General features: G+C 46.8%; 2 protein-coding genes across 2 annotated transcripts in view; one reads left to right on the plus strand and one right to left on the minus strand.

Annotated features, from left to right (window-relative positions):
- Nucleotides 1-6,184, plus strand: part of ADISSP (adipose secreted signaling protein) — a 76,016-nt gene extending 69,832 nt beyond the window's left edge. The window contains exons 6-7 of the mRNA XM_081207468.1: nucleotides 3,957-4,034; nucleotides 5,332-6,184. Coding sequence (XP_081063594.1) covers nucleotides 3,957-4,034; nucleotides 5,332-5,366 — 113 coding nt within the window. The 3' untranslated portion in view covers nucleotides 5,367-6,184. The remainder of the gene's footprint in view (nucleotides 1-3,956; nucleotides 4,035-5,331) is intronic.
- Nucleotides 6,185-10,866: 4,682 nt separating this feature from the next.
- The window catches only part of HSPA12B (heat shock protein family A (Hsp70) member 12B), a 54,991-nt gene continuing 46,752 nt past the window's right edge, over nucleotides 10,867-19,105 (minus strand). The window contains exons 10-13 of the mRNA XM_081207057.1: nucleotides 18,979-19,083; nucleotides 16,794-17,052; nucleotides 14,545-14,648; nucleotides 10,867-12,136 (exon numbers count right to left, since the gene is read on the minus strand). Coding sequence (XP_081063183.1) covers nucleotides 11,493-12,136; nucleotides 14,545-14,648; nucleotides 16,794-17,052; nucleotides 18,979-19,083 — 1,112 coding nt within the window. The 3' untranslated portion in view covers nucleotides 10,867-11,492. The remainder of the gene's footprint in view (nucleotides 12,137-14,544; nucleotides 14,649-16,793; nucleotides 17,053-18,978; nucleotides 19,084-19,105) is intronic.

Consider the following 19,105-nt stretch of genomic DNA (forward strand, 5'->3'; position numbering starts at 1 on the left):
CCTGAACGCTGCTCTCCATCCCTTGACTGCAGGAGATCAAAGCAAAGATTGCAGAGGGCGAAATGACTGGCACCGTTTTTAATAAGCGCAGGAAAGGAGATGAAATAACAAAAGGGAATTGGGTTTCATGATGGCTATAACTGCCCCCTCGAGGTGGGGGCATGAAGTTATTTCCCAGCTACCCATAATAACATTTCTTTTACAAAAGGCATGAAAGTTAGTTCTGCCTACCGACGATTTTTGGAGACCCTTTATAATAATGATAATAATAATAATAATAATTTATTATTTATACCCTGCCCATCTGGCTGGGCTTCCCCAGCCACTCTGGGCAGCTTCCAACAAAATATTAAAATACCGTAATACATCAAACATTAAAAGCTTCCCTAAACCCTTCCCTGTGCAGCTTGGCTCGCTTGCGCGAGTCGCCTCAACAGTTTCCTCTCTGCTTTCTGGCTGCCGCTGCCTTGCATAACGAGACAGAATTAGGAGGTGGGTCCTGTCTCCCCTTAGCCCCCCCCCAGTCTGTCTTTCTTTCTCCAACGCCGCCTGTAGCAATGTTGCGGCCTACCCACCTTCCTCTTCTGTCCTACAATCCAGCGGGACCCGGCTAAGAGAGGGAAGATGGTGCCACAGCATTTACTTTTCAGGACAAAACACAACAGAAGGGGTAGTTGTCTGCCACCACTCCCTTGTCCGGGGATAGCCCAGAAGATTAGCCCAAGGGAGAAGGTTACTCTTCCTTATTGCCAGCTTCCCCACCCTGCATTGCTTTACCACAAATTGCAGGCAGAAATTCAACAGGTTCCATAAATAAAGGCAGAAATTCAACGGGTTCAGTAGGAGGCTAAGTGGTCAGACTTTGGATTCAGACTTTCCCCAGAAAGGCACACAGAACAAAATAGGAAAATCCGCCGTTTAAAATTTATTTAAAAAACAAGATTAAACATACTTAAAAGTAGGCACATCTCTTATATGGTTCAGAAAGGAAAAGAACAACATTGTAAAGCATCGCTAGCTAAATGTACTTACAAAAACGAGAACACAAGAAAAGTTAAGACAGTTCGCTGAATCCGCATCTCAAGAAGACAATAGGACAATAGGAAAAGAACACGCACATGAATGAGGACTGCCAGCATGGTGGTAAATCTGGCAGAAGGGCGGATGGATGCAGGCTCCTTTCCTAAGCTTTTTATCCTTAAGACCCCACGTGTAACCAAGGACCAATCAGAATTTCTGATTACCGTATTTTTCGCCCTATAGGACGCACTTTCCCCCCTCCAAAAATGAAGGGGAAATGTGTGCGCGTCCTATGGGGCGAATGCAGGCTTTCGCTGAAGCCTGGAGAGCGAGAGGAGTTGGTGCGCACTGACCCCTCTCGCTCTCCAGGCTTCAGGAAGCTATCTGCAAGCCTTGGGAGCCCGCGGGAGTTCCCTCCGGGCTCCCAAGGCTTGCGGATAGCAGCCTGCAGCCCAAAACCCGGGGAGCGCAGCGGAGCACGCCCCGGGCTTCGGGCAGATATCCGCAACCGGGGGAGACCGACGGGAGTTCCCGCCGGGCTCCCAAGGCTTGCGGATAGCAGCCTGTTCTGGGGTCAGGGGAAGCTCGGGCTTTCCCCCCCTTTATCCCCCCCCAAAAAAAAAACTAGGTGCGCTCTATGGGCCGGTGCGCCCTATAGGGCGAAAAATACGGTAATTCAAAATTTACCAATGGTCACCTAGTTGGATAATATTTTTTTTTTTTTTAAATATTTTTATTGGGTTTTCACATTTTATATAAACACAAACAACACACATAACACCAAAACAAACATAAAAAACAACAAACATGAATAGTTCCCGAAAATCTTATTTTCTAACCCTAGTCCTTGACTTCCCCCCACCCCCTCCCCTGCATCCCTGTTCCCAGATTTGTGTCAGCAAGTTGGCATTTCTTCCGTCTTAGTATTATTCCTTTTATAAAAAACAAAAGTAAATTTTCCCTAAGTTGGACCCCAATTCTCTTCCCTCGATTTCTCATTTTTTCTTACATAATTTTCTTATTACTAAACCCCCTGGTCTTGAGTGTTGTTTAAATTTAAATACTTCCCTCCCTCCCATCCCCGCTTTGCGTCCTTTCCCAAGACATGTCCAAAATAACAGTTTTTAGCCTGGATTCCGCACATCCGAGGCTCTCAAATCTCTTTCAGTCCCTCTCCGCCAATTTTGTTGGTAGTCCTTTTTGTCTATCATCAAGTCTCGAAAGATTTCCTTAACCATCAATCCAATCAGTCCATAGTCTCTTCCCATATTTAAAGGCAACTGCTGAGGAATTTCCACAAGGCCTAAGTCTTGGTGATAGTCAAAATCAAAGTCTATGTGGAGGCCCCAATTGTACTTCTTTATTTCGAGTTCCTGAATTCCATAAAGTCCCAGGGCCTCCACTTTCGTCTTCTGTATCTTTCGTAGGCTTAAAGTAGATTTAATCCAATAGTCTCCTTGCTTGTGTTCTCCAGATGCCAGCTTCTGGTTAGTATTTTCCCAGATAACTTGTTCTCTTTCTTGTTTAGTCTTCTCCTCTTCTTTGTTTATAGTTTCGAATTCAGCTGTGGGTTCTTTCTCACTCAGGCCCTCATTACATTCAGCAGAACTACTTGTTTCCAAATCCAAGGTCGTCAATTGTTTACTCATAGCTGTAGTCTGCTCCTGTAAGGTTCCCACCAGTGAAAACATCCTTTCGATTTCTCTCAGTATCTTTCCACCCACAGCCATTGTAATTCCACAGAATTCCCCCTAGAGGGAATCTGGTTACTGAGTAATCTTTTCTCCAACAATCCTCTGTCCTATTATTGTTTCTTTGTTTCCCAAAATTTTAGTTCAATTGTAACTCCTTTTAATCCGGAGAGGTCTTAAACAGCGATTTTTTTCACTATTAATAGTCCATTTGACAGCTTTTGACAGCTGTCAAATTCTGCTCCTCTATACAGGCTCCAAAGCAGGTCGCTCCCGGGCCCGGGAGGGAGGGTTGTTCGCCACAAAACAAAGACTCTTCCAACACTCCACTCTCCTGTTCAATTTTACCTTTCTAAATCTTGGAAGTTACTGTCTTTTTAAAACTCACCCTTTACAGGGTAGGCACTCCAGCTTAGCTCTTATTTCGTTGCTCTGGATCGTCTGCAAGGGGGGGTGTGGGGACTTCCTTTTGGCACACCCCCCGGTCGTCTCAAATTCAGAAGGTAAAAATTTTAAAGTTCAGTTCCAAATTACTCACGGGTTCTTTTTTCAGTCCGAATTTCAAGGAAGGAAGTCAGCGCTCTCCGGTTATGGCTCGCGGCTTCGCTCAGCGGCGGTAGCGGTCGACTCTCAGTGCCACGCCGTCCCCTGTATCCCCTCCGTAGCCTTTAAAAAGGCTCATTGCGAATCAGGGGGGGCGCTTAAGGCACCCGCCGAGTCTTCAGTCCGCAGGCTTCTGCGCCTGCGGTTTTTAAGGGTCCCCGTGTCGCCGGCACGGCAAAGACCCATCCACCGCTGAGCCGATTCCCTCCGGAGCTCGGAGGGAATCCGCCATTTCCCGATCGCGCCAACCCGGAAGTCCACCTAGTTGGATAATAACTCAGCCTGTGACAGCTGAAGCTTGTTTATTTCTAAGACCTTGGGATCAAAGGGTTCCTCCCAAATTTCTCAGAGACACAGCAGATTCTCCTTTCTCCTGTAATGAGGCTTGATAGCCCTGATTCACACAGGGGGCAGCACTTAGTAACCAGGTGTTAAATCACCACTAATCAACTGGAAGTTTTCCTTCCTGCAGATGCATGAGATAAGTATTCACACTCCCAGAGTCAGTTAGTTAAAGCAACAGATATACATTTCCCATAAATCCTTTGGCCTTTGGTTTTCCCATAGTGCTTTTCTTCAACTTGACCAAAATTTGTCTACTGAAATTTCCTAACTTCACTACCTCTCTGCTTTGCCTTGCAGACCGCCACCACGGCACCCCCATGCTGCTGGAAGGGGTGAAGTGTATCGGGGCCGAGGTGGAGTACGACTCGGAGCAGAGTGAGTGGCACGGCTTTGACTAGGCCTGCCCCCCAACCCACCGCCTCCTCTTCCTCCTCCTCCTCCTCCTCTTCTTCGAACCCCGCTCGTTCTTCAAAGGGTTTTCTATGTATAAATATTTTCCGGTTATAAAGAGCTTGAAACGAGAATGCCCACCCCAACCGTTCGCTGGCTGCCTGACGCAGATCGTGCTTGTTTCGTGCCCGCCCCCATGGCGCTTGTCTTGTGGGTTTTTGGGGGTGCTGCGCTTAACCCCACCCCCCCACCCTCCCGCCGGCTTCGAAAAGGCGGTTCTGTGGCTTAAGGTGAGAGACATCTCTCCGGCCTTCAAACTGCGTCTGTGGATGTGTGGCTTTTTGTCCGAAAGACCGTGCGCACCCCGATTTTTGCAAGCGGGTGCACATGCGCGGGGGACCCCCAGAGACCAGTTGTGTGTGTGTGTTGATTTTCCTCCAGGTTTTAGCATCGTCTCGCTGCCTGCAAAAGCGTTTCCCACGGCCGCCCTTTTGCGAGGCTCCGTTTCCCAAGTTGCACAGTGGCCGATCGCACCAGCTGTTTGGCTGGGACCAGCAGCCATCTCAAAACAGCCAGCAAGTGGCTGCTCCCGAACAGCTGTTTCGGCTGGCTGCTCGGAGGAAGAGAAATCTGTGTTCCTCCAGGCATTCAGATAACTTAAGGTTTCCCTGCGTTGCTATAGATAGGTCAGGGTTAGTTAGAGAGCCTTTGCCAAGCCAGTGCCCTCTGGATGTTTTAGGACCGCAACTCCTGGCTGATGGGAGTTCTAGTCCAAAGCATCTGCAGAGCGCCTGCTCTGTGAGACTGACTTAGGGCTGCATCAGTTGCTGGGGACCAATTTTACACAGCCGCCCTGCCTTTGGCTTGGGTGCTCTTATTTTTTTTCCCCTCCCACTTCCCCATCCTCAGGGCAAACAAGCCTTCAAGGCGGTACTTTCCTGGGAAGGTTCCTCCAGGCAGAGCCAAACAAGGCAGCCCATTATTACGGTAAAGATGGGGCAGCCCTCAAAGGAGGAAAAAGTTGCCCGGTTGCCCTGCAAGAGTGTGTCTCTCCCCCCACAAAAAAAACCTCCTGTTTCTGCTTTGCTGTAGCCTGGGAAGGTTTGTTCCTTCCCAAGGCTTGAACCCTCCGTTGCCTTTCCAGAGATGCCCCGAGCGAATCTCTTCTTCTTGCAAGCCATACGGTGTCTTGAAACCCCCGCATCACAGAAAACATGTGTTCTGTTCTCTCTTCCTTCCTGCTGTGGTTTGTTTGCTTTTTAACGCCTTTTTCATATTCAAGATTCGGACCCTTCGCTCCCGACACGAAAGGAATGAGTTGCATTTCCTAGTGAAATCTACCCACGGCGTGGCTTAAGAGGGCAGGTTGAAGAGCTTTGACTTTTGGATTTCGCCCCCCAACCCCAAAGCGGTCCCCTGCAACTGGAAAAGTAGCTCTTCAGGGAGCGAGGCTGCCACAGACCGATGTGCTAGATTTTTTACTTTCTTCTCCCTTCTCTTTTAAATGTTAAGTTTTCCACTACCTGCAGCAGAACCTCCTGTTTTTGAAATAAAAAAATCTGCTCCAGCGGTAGGAGGGAGGCAGTCTGATGTGCTCCTGCCTCGGCAGCCCCATAACTAGACCACTGCCCTCTCAGGAGCAGCCCTTCTGGAGCAGCAGGGAGGTGAGGGCGCAGGATGAGACCCAAGGCTCATGGCTGACCCCTGTTTCATCTGTCTGAGGTGGGCACCCCTCCAGTGTTGCTGAACTCCCATTGTCCCTAACCATTGGGCGACGCTGTCTCAGGCTGCTGGGAGCTGAAGCCCATCAACATCTGGAGAACTGCAGATGTTCTGTTCACTTGTTGGAGCCTTGTCTTTAAACATGGCGCTTCCTCTCCCAGATGTGTTTTCTTAACCATTCTCTTTTCTCTCTCACTTTTTTTTTCTTTTTTCAAAAAAGATTCATAGTACAAAGACCAGGAATGTGATATAGTTAAGAAAGAAACCAATGGGTTTTTTATGTGCCTATATACATATATACATAAATATATATATATATATATATATTCAAATAAACTTGTGTGTTTTTGGGGTTTTTTAAAAGCAAAAAAATCTCTAAAGGAAAACAATAAACTTCAGTTGGAACAAAAAAACCTCCTCTGCTGTCCTGTGTGGAATGACTGGGGATGTGGTTGGGGTTTTAAGTTTTCCCTTTTGCAATGAGGTCTTTTGTCCTCTGCACCCGGCTATCCCCAGCCTGTGCCCTTCCAGGAGGACTACAACTCCCACCAGGCTGTGCTCCCATCAGTACCGCAAAGCGCCTGAAGGGGGCGCCCCATTGGCAAAGTCTGAATCTTGTGGGTGGGAGGCCAGGAGATGCTCTGCTGCCACCTACAGGCTGGAGCGCAGTCCAGGTCCCCAAACTGGGTGGCACTGCCCCCTGCAGGTAGGAGGGTGTGTGGTTTCCCCCTTGTTTTAATCATGCATTTTGCGTTTTATATTTTATTTTTATGTTGTGAGTCATCCTGAGATTTACAGATGAAGGGCAGCGTACACATTAAATAAATAAGGCGAGGGGGCATGATTAGCAGACCTTGAAAAGCCGGTATCGCTGGGTCATCTATTACTCTTGGATATTTATTTATACCTTGCCTTCTTCCCTGACGGGGCTCAAGACGGCTTACAGATAAAAACCAAGAATTGCTAAAACATAGAAGCATACAAACATTGCAAAACAGCTTATCCTTAGCAGAATAATTAAAACTATACGCACATCTAGTTTGCTGAAATAAGCAAACTGGCTTCAATTGGTCTTGGAATAAATGTTGCAATTAATGGTTGTGGTTTCAGAATTTTACTGTGCGCGATTATCTTCCTCGATGGGTTCTGCAAACTCCTATTCCGGATCATGCTTTTTGTAGTGGAGGCCTTGGGGACGCAGAACCAAGACGGCCGTGGCCTCCAAAACTTGGGGGACCCCTGGTCTGGTTTGTTCAGGGTCAGGCAGCAAGAAAGCAAGTCGTTTTACCTGTTGTTATTCCCCATCCATCCAGCAGAATTCAGTTGACTGGTGTCGTTTCACTGCCCCAGAATCCCTCCTGTATGTGTGAAATTGCTTTTCTGCAAATTGCTGGCCCGCCAATCCAAACTCCCTCTGGATGATGGATGATCCCCAGCAATGGAAAGTCTTCCCCAGCCATCCTCTCCCCGCATCCTTTTAGCTCATCTGCTGGGGATCGTTTAACTGCAGTTCCTTTTTTAATTTAATAATAATAATAATAATAATAATAATAATAATAATAATAATAATAATAATAATAATAATAATAATAATAATAATAATAATAATTGTTGTTTATCTATTTATATGCCACTCATCTGACAAGGTTGCCCCTGCCACTCTGGGCAGCTTCTAACAAATTAAGACATCCAACATCAAACATTACTGCTGTTCCATGGCAGGTAAGCACAGGTACAGATTGAGCAGAGGAGTGCTGGGGCCAGAACCACTTTAAAAATAATTGCTTTAGTGCATTCCAGGTTCTCTCCTAGGACTGCAGGAGTAAGTGGGAGGGTGGCAGCAATTCCTGGAGAGTTAGACCCATGGGAAGCAGGGCTGTTGTGATGCAGTTGGGCAACAAAGGGCGTGTGAGAAGCTCTCTGGGGCGGCTAGCGATCAGCAGGAAATGCATCTTTCAAAATGTGACGGAACCTTTTAATATGAAAGGTAAAGGGACCCCTGACCATTAGGTCCAGTCGTGACCGACTCTGGGGTTGCAGCGCTCATCTCGCTTTATTGGCCAAGGGAGCCGGCGTACAGCTTCCAGCTCATGTGGCCAGCAGGACTAAGCCGCTTCTGGCAAACCAGCGCAGCGCACGGAAACGCCATTTCCCTTCTCGCCGGAGCGGTACCTATTTATCTACCTTCACTTTGACGTGCTTTTGAACTGCTAGGTTGGCAGGAGCAGGGACTGAGCAACGGGAGCTCACCCTGTCGCGGGGACTCGAACCGTCGACCTTCTGATTGGCAAGCCCTAGGCTCTGTGGTTTAACCCACAGCGCCATCCGTGTCCCTTACCTTTTAATATATGTTCAAATAAAATTGGAAGCGGTCCAAGAGATTATACATCTTCTCATCGCTGAGATTAGAATTTTTGTCATATTGATGCAAAACTTAAGGCTTCTACTAGGAGATATGAATCCTTTCACAATGTGCTGCAGCACTGGAAACCAGAGGGGTAGCTAACTATGCAGCCATTTGTCTAAATTTTACATTACAAAACCCACGGTAAGGTTTCTTTCGTACACCTTGAATCTTTTCAAGGCGATGGCAGTGTCTGAAGAATGATCCCAGGCAGCGATGTGGGTTTTCCAGGAAATTTGAACGGGCTCACTTAGAGAAATCAGAAATGCCTTATAGTGATCTAAAGGGGGGGAAATGAAATTGCCAGCTTGTCTAACATTTGTAATTGACATTTACCGTTACTAATTAATCTGTGAAGCAGAACATTTTCCAGAGCAAAAAGGGGATCCTTTAACTGCAGTTCCTGCATTTCAGGGGGTTGGATTAGATGACCCTTGGGTACCTTCCAGTCTTCGAGTTCTGTGATTCAGGAAGCCAAGAGCAGATCTGCCTGCCAAGCATTCCTCCTGCCTGACCAATGAAACGTAGAATTGGAAGGAAAACTCCCCCCCAAAGGAGAATCACAGCTGAAGCCTCCATGCCCCACTCGCACCTGGGCCCCAAACGCTCATCTCACATAAGAAGAAAGCAAAAATCACTTCCGTTTATTTTTCTCTAATAAAGCCATACTGGCCGCAACAAGCTCATGAATGTCCACCCGTTCTCCCGAGGGAGAGAAAGAGAGTGTGCGGGTTTATACACCATATAGAAAAATAAAATTTTGGGTGGGTTCCTACAAAGCGACATATTACAAGCATTAAGGAGGCAGGACAGAAAAGCTTTTTATCGCGGTTTGGAAGGGGCAGGGTGGCAATGTTTATTCAGCCAGAGAACGGGGCAATCCTGCCTGGCTAGTTGGAGAGCAACAGAGGGTTGGTGGAGCAGTGAGCAGGCCGGCTAAAGGGACTCCGAGCTGTTGAGGGTGGGGTGTCACTGGAGGCAGTCAATTTATTCTGATTTCCTCCCCATCCTTTGCAAAGATGCAGTGGACACTAGCAGTTCCCAAGACTTGAGCATCAGTTGTTTAAAAGCCAAGACTCTGAAGAGACAAGCTGGACACTTGGAAAAAAACTCCCATTTCCAGGAGGCAACATCCAAACCTAGATCAGGGGTCAGCAAACTATTTCAACAGGGGGCCGGTCCACTGTCAGACCTTGTGGGGGGCCGGACTATATTTTGAAAAAGAATATGAACAAATTCGTATGCCCCACAAATAACCCAGAGATACCTTTTAAATAAAAGGACACATTCTACTCATGTAAAAACACACTGATTCCTGGGCCGTCCGTGGGCCAGATTTAGACAGCGATTGGGCTGGATCCAGCCCCCGGGCCTTCGTTTGCCCACCCATGACCTAGATATACCTGTGATTTCCGCCCCTCCTCTCCAGTTCTGCTTACATCAAGAGAACTAGACTGAAAGGACCTACAATGAGCTGCTCACTGATAAGACTTCTAAAAAGTAAATATAGCTCTGAGGGGCTCAAGATGGCTGGGCTACAGCTTTGGGTTTGGGGGAGCAGGCAAAACATTGCCCTAGTGACCAGCCTCTCTCCTTGCCCCCAGCTGAATGAATCTGGCCCTTCTGCTCTGGGCAGGTTGGTGGAAGCTGATCTGGGCTTTTATTTGGATTAAGGCACGATAAGTAGAGAAACTGCTCCACCTGCTGTTCACACTGGTACCCACTGGCCGCCGCCAATGGGATTGGCAGTCCAAGACAGAGGTTGGGGAGACCCAGATAAAGCCATGCCAGTCTTCCTCTAAAATGGAAGGTAGGTCCAAATAGACATACAGTGGTACCTCAGGTTACATACGCTTCAGGTTACGTATGCTTCAGGTTACAGATTCCGCTAACCCAGAAATAGTGCTTCAGGTTAAGAACTTTGCTTCAGGATGAGAACAGAAATCGTGCTCCGGCGGCGCGGCGGCAGTGGGAGGCCCCATTAGCTAAAGTGGTTAAGAACAGTTTCAGGTTAAGAACAGTTTCAGGTTAAGAACGGACCTCCGGAACGAATTAAGTACTTAACCCGAGGTACCACTGTACTTCAGACATGCATTGTTATTCACCGTTGGCTTAAATGCCCGTCCTGTTCCCCATGCAAAAGCACAGAACCTTTCTATTTTTTGCTCGTGCAGTTGTCTTAATTATCCAACACCTTGTGCACTGAGATGCTTCGTGTGTGTGTGTGTGTGTGTGTGTGTGTGTGTGTGAACCCAACAATATTTAAGGATATTATTATGTAAACACTTCATGTTTCCAGAAGGCGTTGCTTTGTCCTAGATCTTAGGCCAGACAATTGAAAAATTGCTGTGTTTTTTGGTGTTTTTGTAAAGAAGAAGAAGAAGAAGAAGAAGAAGAAGAAGAAGAAGAGGAAGCAGCAGCAGCAGCAGCAGCAGCTTAACAACTTTGGGGTTTTCCGGAATGTCCTAGTTTTTACTTTTTGAAATATGGCAATTCTAGGAGTGGGGGAGTTGCATGGAATGGAATGTGGATGCAGTGGTACCTCGGGTTACATATGCTTCAGGTTACATATGCTTTAGGTTACAGACTCCGCTAACCCAGAAGGTAGTGCTTCAGGTTAAGAACTTTGCTTCAGGGTGAGAACAGAAATCAGGCTTTGGCGGCGCGGCGGCAGCAGGAGGCCCCATTAGCTAAAGTGGTGCTTCAGGTTAAGAACAGTTTCAGGTTAAGAACGGACCTCCAGAACGAATCAAGTACTTAACCCGAGGTACCACTGTATTGTATTTCATCTTCCCATGGTGACACTGTTAGGTGAAATTTCCAACTCCCCAGCTAGTTAAATTATGGTCTTGAATGAAAGGCTGCTGCTGCATCCTGGACCATTCCATCTGCAAGGCCCATCATTGCACGCAAATTTGTCTCTCCAAAACCTGAAGGAAAATGGAAGGGAAGGTTATGGGACGAATCTCTTCTGTGGAATTTCTCTCCTTGGAGTTTTTTACTGCTGGCCTGCAAAGCTGCCCACCCCTCTGCTCTCTTCTAGAGTCCTGAGAAGATAATCTATGACTGTGGTCCAGTTGCCACCACCAAAGACCAAGACTAATGATGGGAAAGATGAAAGGGTCCACCTGGTATTCCAGCTTGCCTTTCTTTGGCGAGTTGAAGCAAAGAGGACGTGTTTCTGGAACCTGACCTGTGCTGGATTTCTTCCCAAGTCTGACATGACTCAACCAGAAAAATCCACAGAGGAGAGGAGGAGAAGGACCTTAGCCAAACCCCTTCTTCTTCCTCCTCCAAGGCCTCAAATGTCCAGGGCATCAGTTGGAAAGGAAATCGATAGAAGCTCTCACGGTCTTTGATGTCTGGACGTCCATGGCTGCCACCTTGATCTCTGTGTCTCCAAACTGCATGCTGGCTCGGATCTCCCTCCTACTCTTCTTCGGAGAGCTGGGCTCCTCCAACTCATCCAGGTCCAGGCTGATGGTACCGCATTTCCTGACCCCGGGGTCGGTGATGTAGACCACGTCGTCGGTGCCACAGCAGTAGATGTTGATGATGATCTTCCGCTGCCCGACCCGCGCAGGGCAGTAGCTCCTCTGCACCACCTCGCCCAGCGCCACGGACTGGTCCACGGAGACAAACTTCTCAAAGATGTCGGTGCACCAGTTCTTCCCTTCCTTGACCAGCAGCTTCTCCCTGGGGTGCTTGCCCTCCACGAACTTGTTGAGCACCCCCACGCCGTAGGTCAGAGGGGAGCGCCTCACGCGGACGATGGTGGGGTCCAGGCCGAAGAGCACCGCGCCTTTCAGGATGGTCAGGCCCACATCCTGCGGGATGATGACCCGGCAGACGGCGCTGAAGGCCGACTGGACCGCGTGCTGCAGCATCGAGGACTCAGCAAAACCTCCCACCAGGAAGAGGAACTTGATACCTTTGACTTCCGGCTTCTTCATGAGGTCACCTGAAGGGAGAGAGGGGACAGTGGAGGGAGGTGGAGAGGCCACAGGGGTCAAAAGGATGCTGGAAAAACTTGGCAAGGTTCCATTTTGGAGCCAGTAACTGTCAATAATAATAATAATAATAATAATAATAATAATAATAATAATAATACCATGCCCATCTGGCTGGGTTTCCCCAGCCACTCTGGGTGGCTTCCAACAGAACACTAAAATACAATAATCTATTAAACATTAAAAGGTTCCCTAAACAGGGCTGCCTTCAGATGTCTTCTAAAAGTCTGGTAGTTGTTCTTCTCTTTGACATCTGGTGGGAGGATGCCACCACCGAGAAGGCCCTCTGCCTGGTTCCCTGTAACTTGGCTTCTCACAGGGAGGAAACCGCCAGAAGGCCCTCGGAGCTGGACCTCAGAGTCCAGGCAGAACGATGGGGGTGGAGACGCTCCTTCAGATATACTGGACCGAGGCTGTTTAGGGCTTTGAAGGTCAGCACCAACACTTTGAATTGTGCTCGTAAACGTACTGGGAGGCAGTGTAGGTCTTTGAAGACTGGTGTTATGGGGTCCCAGCAGCCACTCCCAGTCACCAGTCTAGCTGCCGCATTCTGGATTAGTTGTAGTTTCCGGGTCACCTTCAAAGGTAGCCCCACGTAGAGTGCATTGCAGTAGTCCAAGCAGGATTTAACCAGAGCATGCACCACTCTGGCCAGACAGTCGGTGGGCAGGGAGGGTCTCATCCTGCGTACCAGATGGAGCTGGGAGACAGCCACCCTGGACACAGAATTGACCTGTGCCTCCATGGACAGCTGTGAGTCCAAAATGACTCCCAGGCTGCACACCTGGTCCTTCAGGGGCACAGTTACCCCATTCAGGACCAGGGAGTCCCCCACACCAACCTACCTCCTGTCCCCCCAAAACAGTACAAGGCTTCGGGGAAGAGCTGAGGCTTTTCTGACCCTCCACACCTGTCAGGTAGACTCACTGTCAGCAGAAAGAACCTAAGAGGCCAGCCAGATGTCTGTGGGAAACCAGCAAGCAGGATTTGAACACAAGACCTCTCTCCGCTCCTGCAGTTTCCAGCAACTGGGATTCAGAAACATTGCTGCCCCCAATTGCATACCCTCCAATGTTTCTCTGGTGAAAATTGGAATGTCCTGTTCCATGAAAATAATAATTTTATTACTTGTATGAAACCATCCGACTGGGCATTGGTACCTTGCTTCTCAAATGGCTGAGTTGCTGAACAAATCGACTCCTGAACGCCGCAAACTCAGAAGTAAGTGTTCCTGTTTGTGGACATTTTTCGGAAGCTGAATGTCCAACGCGGTTTCCGCTTGAGTGCAGGGAGCTCCTGCAGCCAATCGGAAGCCACATCTTGGTTTTCGAACGGTTTTGGGAGCCAAACGGACTCCCGGAACGGATTAAGTTCGAGACTACCACTGGATATAAAAATATAAAGGTAAAGGGACCCCTGACCATTAGGTCCAGTTGTGGCCAACTCTCTGGTTGCGGTGCTCGTCTCGCTTTATTGGCCGAGGGAGCTGGCGGGTCATGTGGCCAGCATGACTAAGCCACTTCTGGCGAACCAGAGCAGCGCACGGAAACACTGTTTACCTTCCCGCCAGAGTGGTACCTATTTATCTACTTGCACTTGATGTGCTTTTGAACGGCTAGGTTGGCAGGAGCAGGGACCGAGCAACGGGAGCTCACCCCGTTGCGGGGATTCGAACCACCGACCTTCTGATCGGCAAGTCCTAGGCCCTGTGGTTTAACCCACAGCGCCACCTGCGTCCCTTATATAAAAATATAATAAAGCATTAAACATTAAAAAACCGCCTTCCCTATACAAGACTGCCTTCTAAAAGTGTCTTCTAAAGGTTGTATAGTTATTATTTGCCTTGGCTTGAGGGTCGCATAACTCCATACCCACCAACAGATCTCTGATGAAAATAGGGAGGTCTAAGTGGGATATTATGGGATCAAATCAGGAACCGGGGTGGCTTCTGTAAGTCTGAGACTGTCCCTGAAAAAGAAGGACACTTGGAGGGCAGCAAGACCACAGGCCAGGGGGATCTTGGGAGTCCCACACTTGGACCTTGTGGCCGTCCTCAGGATCAGGCTGCAAGTTGGTGGAACTGACCAGCAAAATAATACAAATATAGAATTAGACGGGACCCTGAGGATAATCTGGTCCATCCCCTGCAACGCAGGAAACTTTTGCCCAGTGTAGGACTCGAACTCGCAACACTAAGTTTAAGCGGTTCATTCTCTACCAACAAAGCTATCCACACTCACAAACTGACACACTTTTTTTTCCCTTTTGCCCATTTCAGGGCATTGCCCACAGGAGGAAGAAGGTTGGCACCCAGCTTGAGTTTCTGCACACAGCCGAGCTCTCCAACTGGGGGACTCACCGATATGTGTGATAATCTGGCTGATGGTTGGCTGGAATAGCTCATTCATGGCTTCAGAGGACATGCGCAGCATCCCTTGCGAGGACCACTTCACCAGGTTCACGCTGGAGATGCCAGAAAAGAGATTACTTATACATTTTTATTTATTTTATTTTTCGTGGTTTTTTTGCTATTTATTTATTTATTGGTCTTCACATATTACATTACAATACAGATGTACCAAAACCAACACCATTTCCTCCCCATTACATTTCTATTTCCTCAATCTATCATATTATTCTTTTCTCCCTCCTCCCACTTCCCTCTACCCCCCCACTCGATTTCCTCCACATTATACAATTTACAATAATCTTTCCATTCTACAGTCGTCTCAAATCATCTATATAATCTTGTTATCTTTCCTTACTAATTTTTCTTCCATCTAGTACTTCACATTTTAATCTAGGCATATTAGCGTATCTTTTCCCCCCAGCAATATTTTGCCATATATTCATCAAAACATTTCCACTCCTTTTTAATTTTTTGATTCGACTGATTTCTTATTATAGCAGTTAATTTTGCCACAATTAAATATTCATTAAGTTTACAAATCCATTCCTCCTTTGTGGGTATAGTTTGTGACTTCCACCTAGCAGCAATCACTATTCTAGCAGCTGTACTTGCATATAGATAAATTCTTCCTTCCCCCTGTGGTATCTCTTCATCTATCAATCTAAGAAGATATGTCTCTGGTTCCTTTGTTATTGATATTTTCAACATCTTCTTTAGTTCTTCATGTACTACTATCCAAAATTTCCTCACACCTCCACCACATATGTATTGTTGTTCCTATTTCTCCACCACATCTCCAACAGAGGTTGGGTTTCAATTTATATATCTTTGCCAACTTAACTGGCGTTAAGTACCACCTATAGAACATCTTTACAAAATTTTATTAAATCGTATATCCTCTCGCCAGAGTTTCTCCCATTGCTCTAGATGGGTAGTGTTAAGTTGTGCGTGAACATATCAGACGACACAGCGATTCTTCAGACAGCTCTTGTTTATTCACAGGTCAGAACAGAACTGAACTGAACTGAAGGGTTCAGCCAGCCTGCTTATATGGAGCTCCACTAGAACGCAGCAGTAACCATTTTCTGTAACTATCCAATCACTGAACGTCACTTTTGATCCCTCATTTGCATATGTGGATCTGAGTGAAAACTATCTACAGTATCCCCTTGCTGGCCCAGGGTGAGAACTTCAGTACATAACAGATAGTATGTCCGAGATCCTGAGACCATTCAATCTTTCTGCTTCATTTTATGCTGTTTTAGTCTAATTGCAGTTTCCAATCTACACTGCCCTGATGGAGTTCTACTGAAAGAAAGCCTCAAATTTTTAACAAAAGGGTGTTGTATGAAAGGAGAGAAGGTTAGCACTCCCCTTGATAAGGATGGAAGAGGTCCTTGTGGCCTGTACAACACGCATATGGTTAAGGCATTGCCACCTACTTCGTGGCATCTAACCAAGTTTTTAAGACACAAGATTTACCCACACTGGAAGAATGGCAGATGAAGGTGATGGACTACATGGAATTGGCAGAAATGACTGGCAGAATCCGAGATCAAGGAGAAGAGGCGGTGGAAGAAGATTGGAAGAAATTTAAAGACTACTTGCAGAAATACTGTAAAATTAATGAATGTTGAAGGGATGTTGGATTGAAAATAAGCGGTATTGGTAAAAAGATGAATAAGAATATGTAAATGCGGATTGACAATGGTTGGAAATATATAGTTAGAATAGGTTAAGATAATAAGTAAAGATAAAGAGTAGAGGGTAAGGATTTGCTGAACTAACTATGTGAACTGGAATACAGAAGAGGGGGGTGTGAGGAGGTCAGGAAGTAAGTAAATGAAATATAAGACATGAAAATATTGATTATTTTTCTTTTTTTAACTTTCTTTTTTACTTTTTATGTATTTTGTCTTTGTATCTTTTTTGTATTGTTTTTGTCTTTTATTATTGTTATGCTTTTTTATTTTTTATCTATAATTTTGTAACTTTCTATTGTCTGAAAAAGTCTAATAAATATCTTTTTTAAAAACAACAACAACAAATTTTTAACAAAAGGGGAAAGAATTTGGGGTGGGGCAGTGGAATTGTGATCCTTTTATCCCTGCCAGGGCCAAGGTCGTCTGAGAGTGGGGAGGGACCCAAGGGTCATCTAGTCCAACCCCCATTTTCATCCAACCCTCTGGGACCCTCACCTGCTGCGCTTCAGAGCCGTCTCCACGTTCTGTCCCCGGTGCTTCCGGTAAAAGTCAATGAAGGAGAAGGGCAGCGAGATGTTGAGGGAGTTGGCACGGTGCGGGGCAGCTGTCCGCTTGCGGGCCTCGAACGCGATGGTCAGGTCGACCCAGGCCGCCGGGCGCTTGGCCTTGAAGGTGGCAATGAAGTCCTCGCCAAAGATCTGGCAGAGAAGTTTCTCGAAGGCCAAGTCCACCCCCACGGCCCCATAAGGACCTCCTGGAAGGAAGCGACGGGAGAGGCAAGGTCAAAGGAGCAAGGGAGAGGGGCAGCATGGCACAGTGGCTAGCGTGTCAAACTAAGGCTTCAGAGGCCAGGGTTCGAATTCCCGCTTGGCAGTGCAGTTTGCTGGTTGGGACCTTGGGCTGCCTCTCAGCCTAGCCTACTTTGCAGGGTTGTTGTGGGACAGAATGAGGAGATGGGAAACCACGTGTGCCTTCTTGAGCTCCTTGGAGGAAAAAGGTGGGCTAATAATAATAATAAAAATAATAATAATGGCATGAAGGATATGGGGCTTTCAGGGCCTAAGAGAAGCTTCTCTCTCTCTGTGTTTTCTGCCCTCCCAAATGTCAGGGTACATCAACAATACAGAACAACAAACCCCTGTGGTGCAAACTTAACACAACAAACAATACAAGCAACATGCAGACCAGTATACTAGATAGCACTGTAATTCTTATTGCATAATATACATGATTTAGTAACAAAAACAAAATGTGTGCACTTGTAAATTCTCTAATATATTTGAAATCAAATGAACACACGTCTGTCAATCTTTGAAAGTAAGTAAGTGAATAACATATTACATATCCGCATGACCACTGTTCCTTGTGCCTTTTTCTAATCTATGGTTTGTGCTGAAGAAGATTCCAGCGAAACAGTCAAATTATCCGGGATCTCTGTCCGTTGTTATTCACCTACTACTTCGGCACCATGAACGCCTAAAAAAAGTTTTCCCGCTTAGCCCACAGGATAGCATCTATTACTTTGTTTCAACTATAGACTTATTATACTTTTGCGGACTTTCAAAGATTGACAGACATGTGTTCTATTGATTTCAAATATATTGGAGAATTTACAAGTGCACACATTTTGTTTTTGCTACTAAATCATGTATATTATGCAATAAGAATTACAGTGCTATCTAGTATACTGGTCTGCGTGTTGCTTGTATTGTTTGTTGTTCTCCCAAAGGTCAGGGCACTGTCTGGGGTGGCCCCCTGAGCTGAGGAATGCACTTCCTTAAGCTGTTGTTGCAAATATGAGCAACCTATCCGAAGAATGCAGTGAGTCCCAGACATTTGCATTTCCACCTTCAAATAAAGGCTTTGATTTTCCTTATTATTTCGCTTCTTGCTTGCTATTTCAGTTTCAGCCACTAGGTGGAACTCTAACATCAGAACACCAACAGGGGAGGCCAGCTTCAAACAACCCTGGAAACCCTGGAATGGCCGTTCTAGCCAAATAGCTGGGTGGGAAACAAACCTGGGCACAAACCCAGCCGCCTTTCAAAGCTGCAAAATTGCACGGCTTACATGAAAGTTCAGGGCTGTAGTCATGTTTGTGTGGAATTTTGCCAAATACAGTTGTACCTTGGGTCCCGAACGCCTTGGAACTCGGACGTTTTGGCTCCTGAACACCGCAAACAGTGACTGTTCCGGTTTGCAAACATTCTTTTGGAACCCAAACGTCCAACGGGGCTTCTGCGGCTTTTGATTGGCTGCAGGAGCTTCTTGCAGCCAATCAGAAGCTGTGATTTGGTTTTCAAACATTTTGGAAGTCAAACAGACTTCCGTTCGACTTCCAAGGTACAACTGTTTGCACATTTCTGCAAAGCAATTCCCCCCCCCAGTATGAAGAACTTCTTAATGTCATTTTCACTAGCAGATTTCTTTCCCATGCTCTCCTTACCATAGTTATATGCAGTTTTAGCCACGCTTTACCACAGTCAAGTGCATTCTTGCATGCATTGTTTTGTCGGGGAACAGCATTGCAAAATTCGGAGAAGTATGAATTCTGTGTTTCAGATTCCACAGGGTTTCGGAAAGTGTGAATGAGATAAGTTTGCCTTTCTCCTCCACCTGCAGCCCTGGACTTCCTTGCAGGTGGCCTTGCTCTGTGGACTCTCCCCAGCACCCCCCTCACCTGACGCTTTGTAGAGCTCCTTGAGGGTCCCCTGTGGCTGTTCAATCTGGTGCACAGTCAGATCAACGGTCCCTCCGCCACAGTCGGCCACGATGTAGCGGTCCCCTGCGGGATGAAGGAAAGAAGG

This window comes from Podarcis bocagei, assembly GCF_964188305.1.
Source record: "Podarcis bocagei genome assembly, chromosome: 9".
NCBI classification, from domain to species: domain Eukaryota; kingdom Metazoa; phylum Chordata; class Lepidosauria; order Squamata; family Lacertidae; genus Podarcis; species Podarcis bocagei.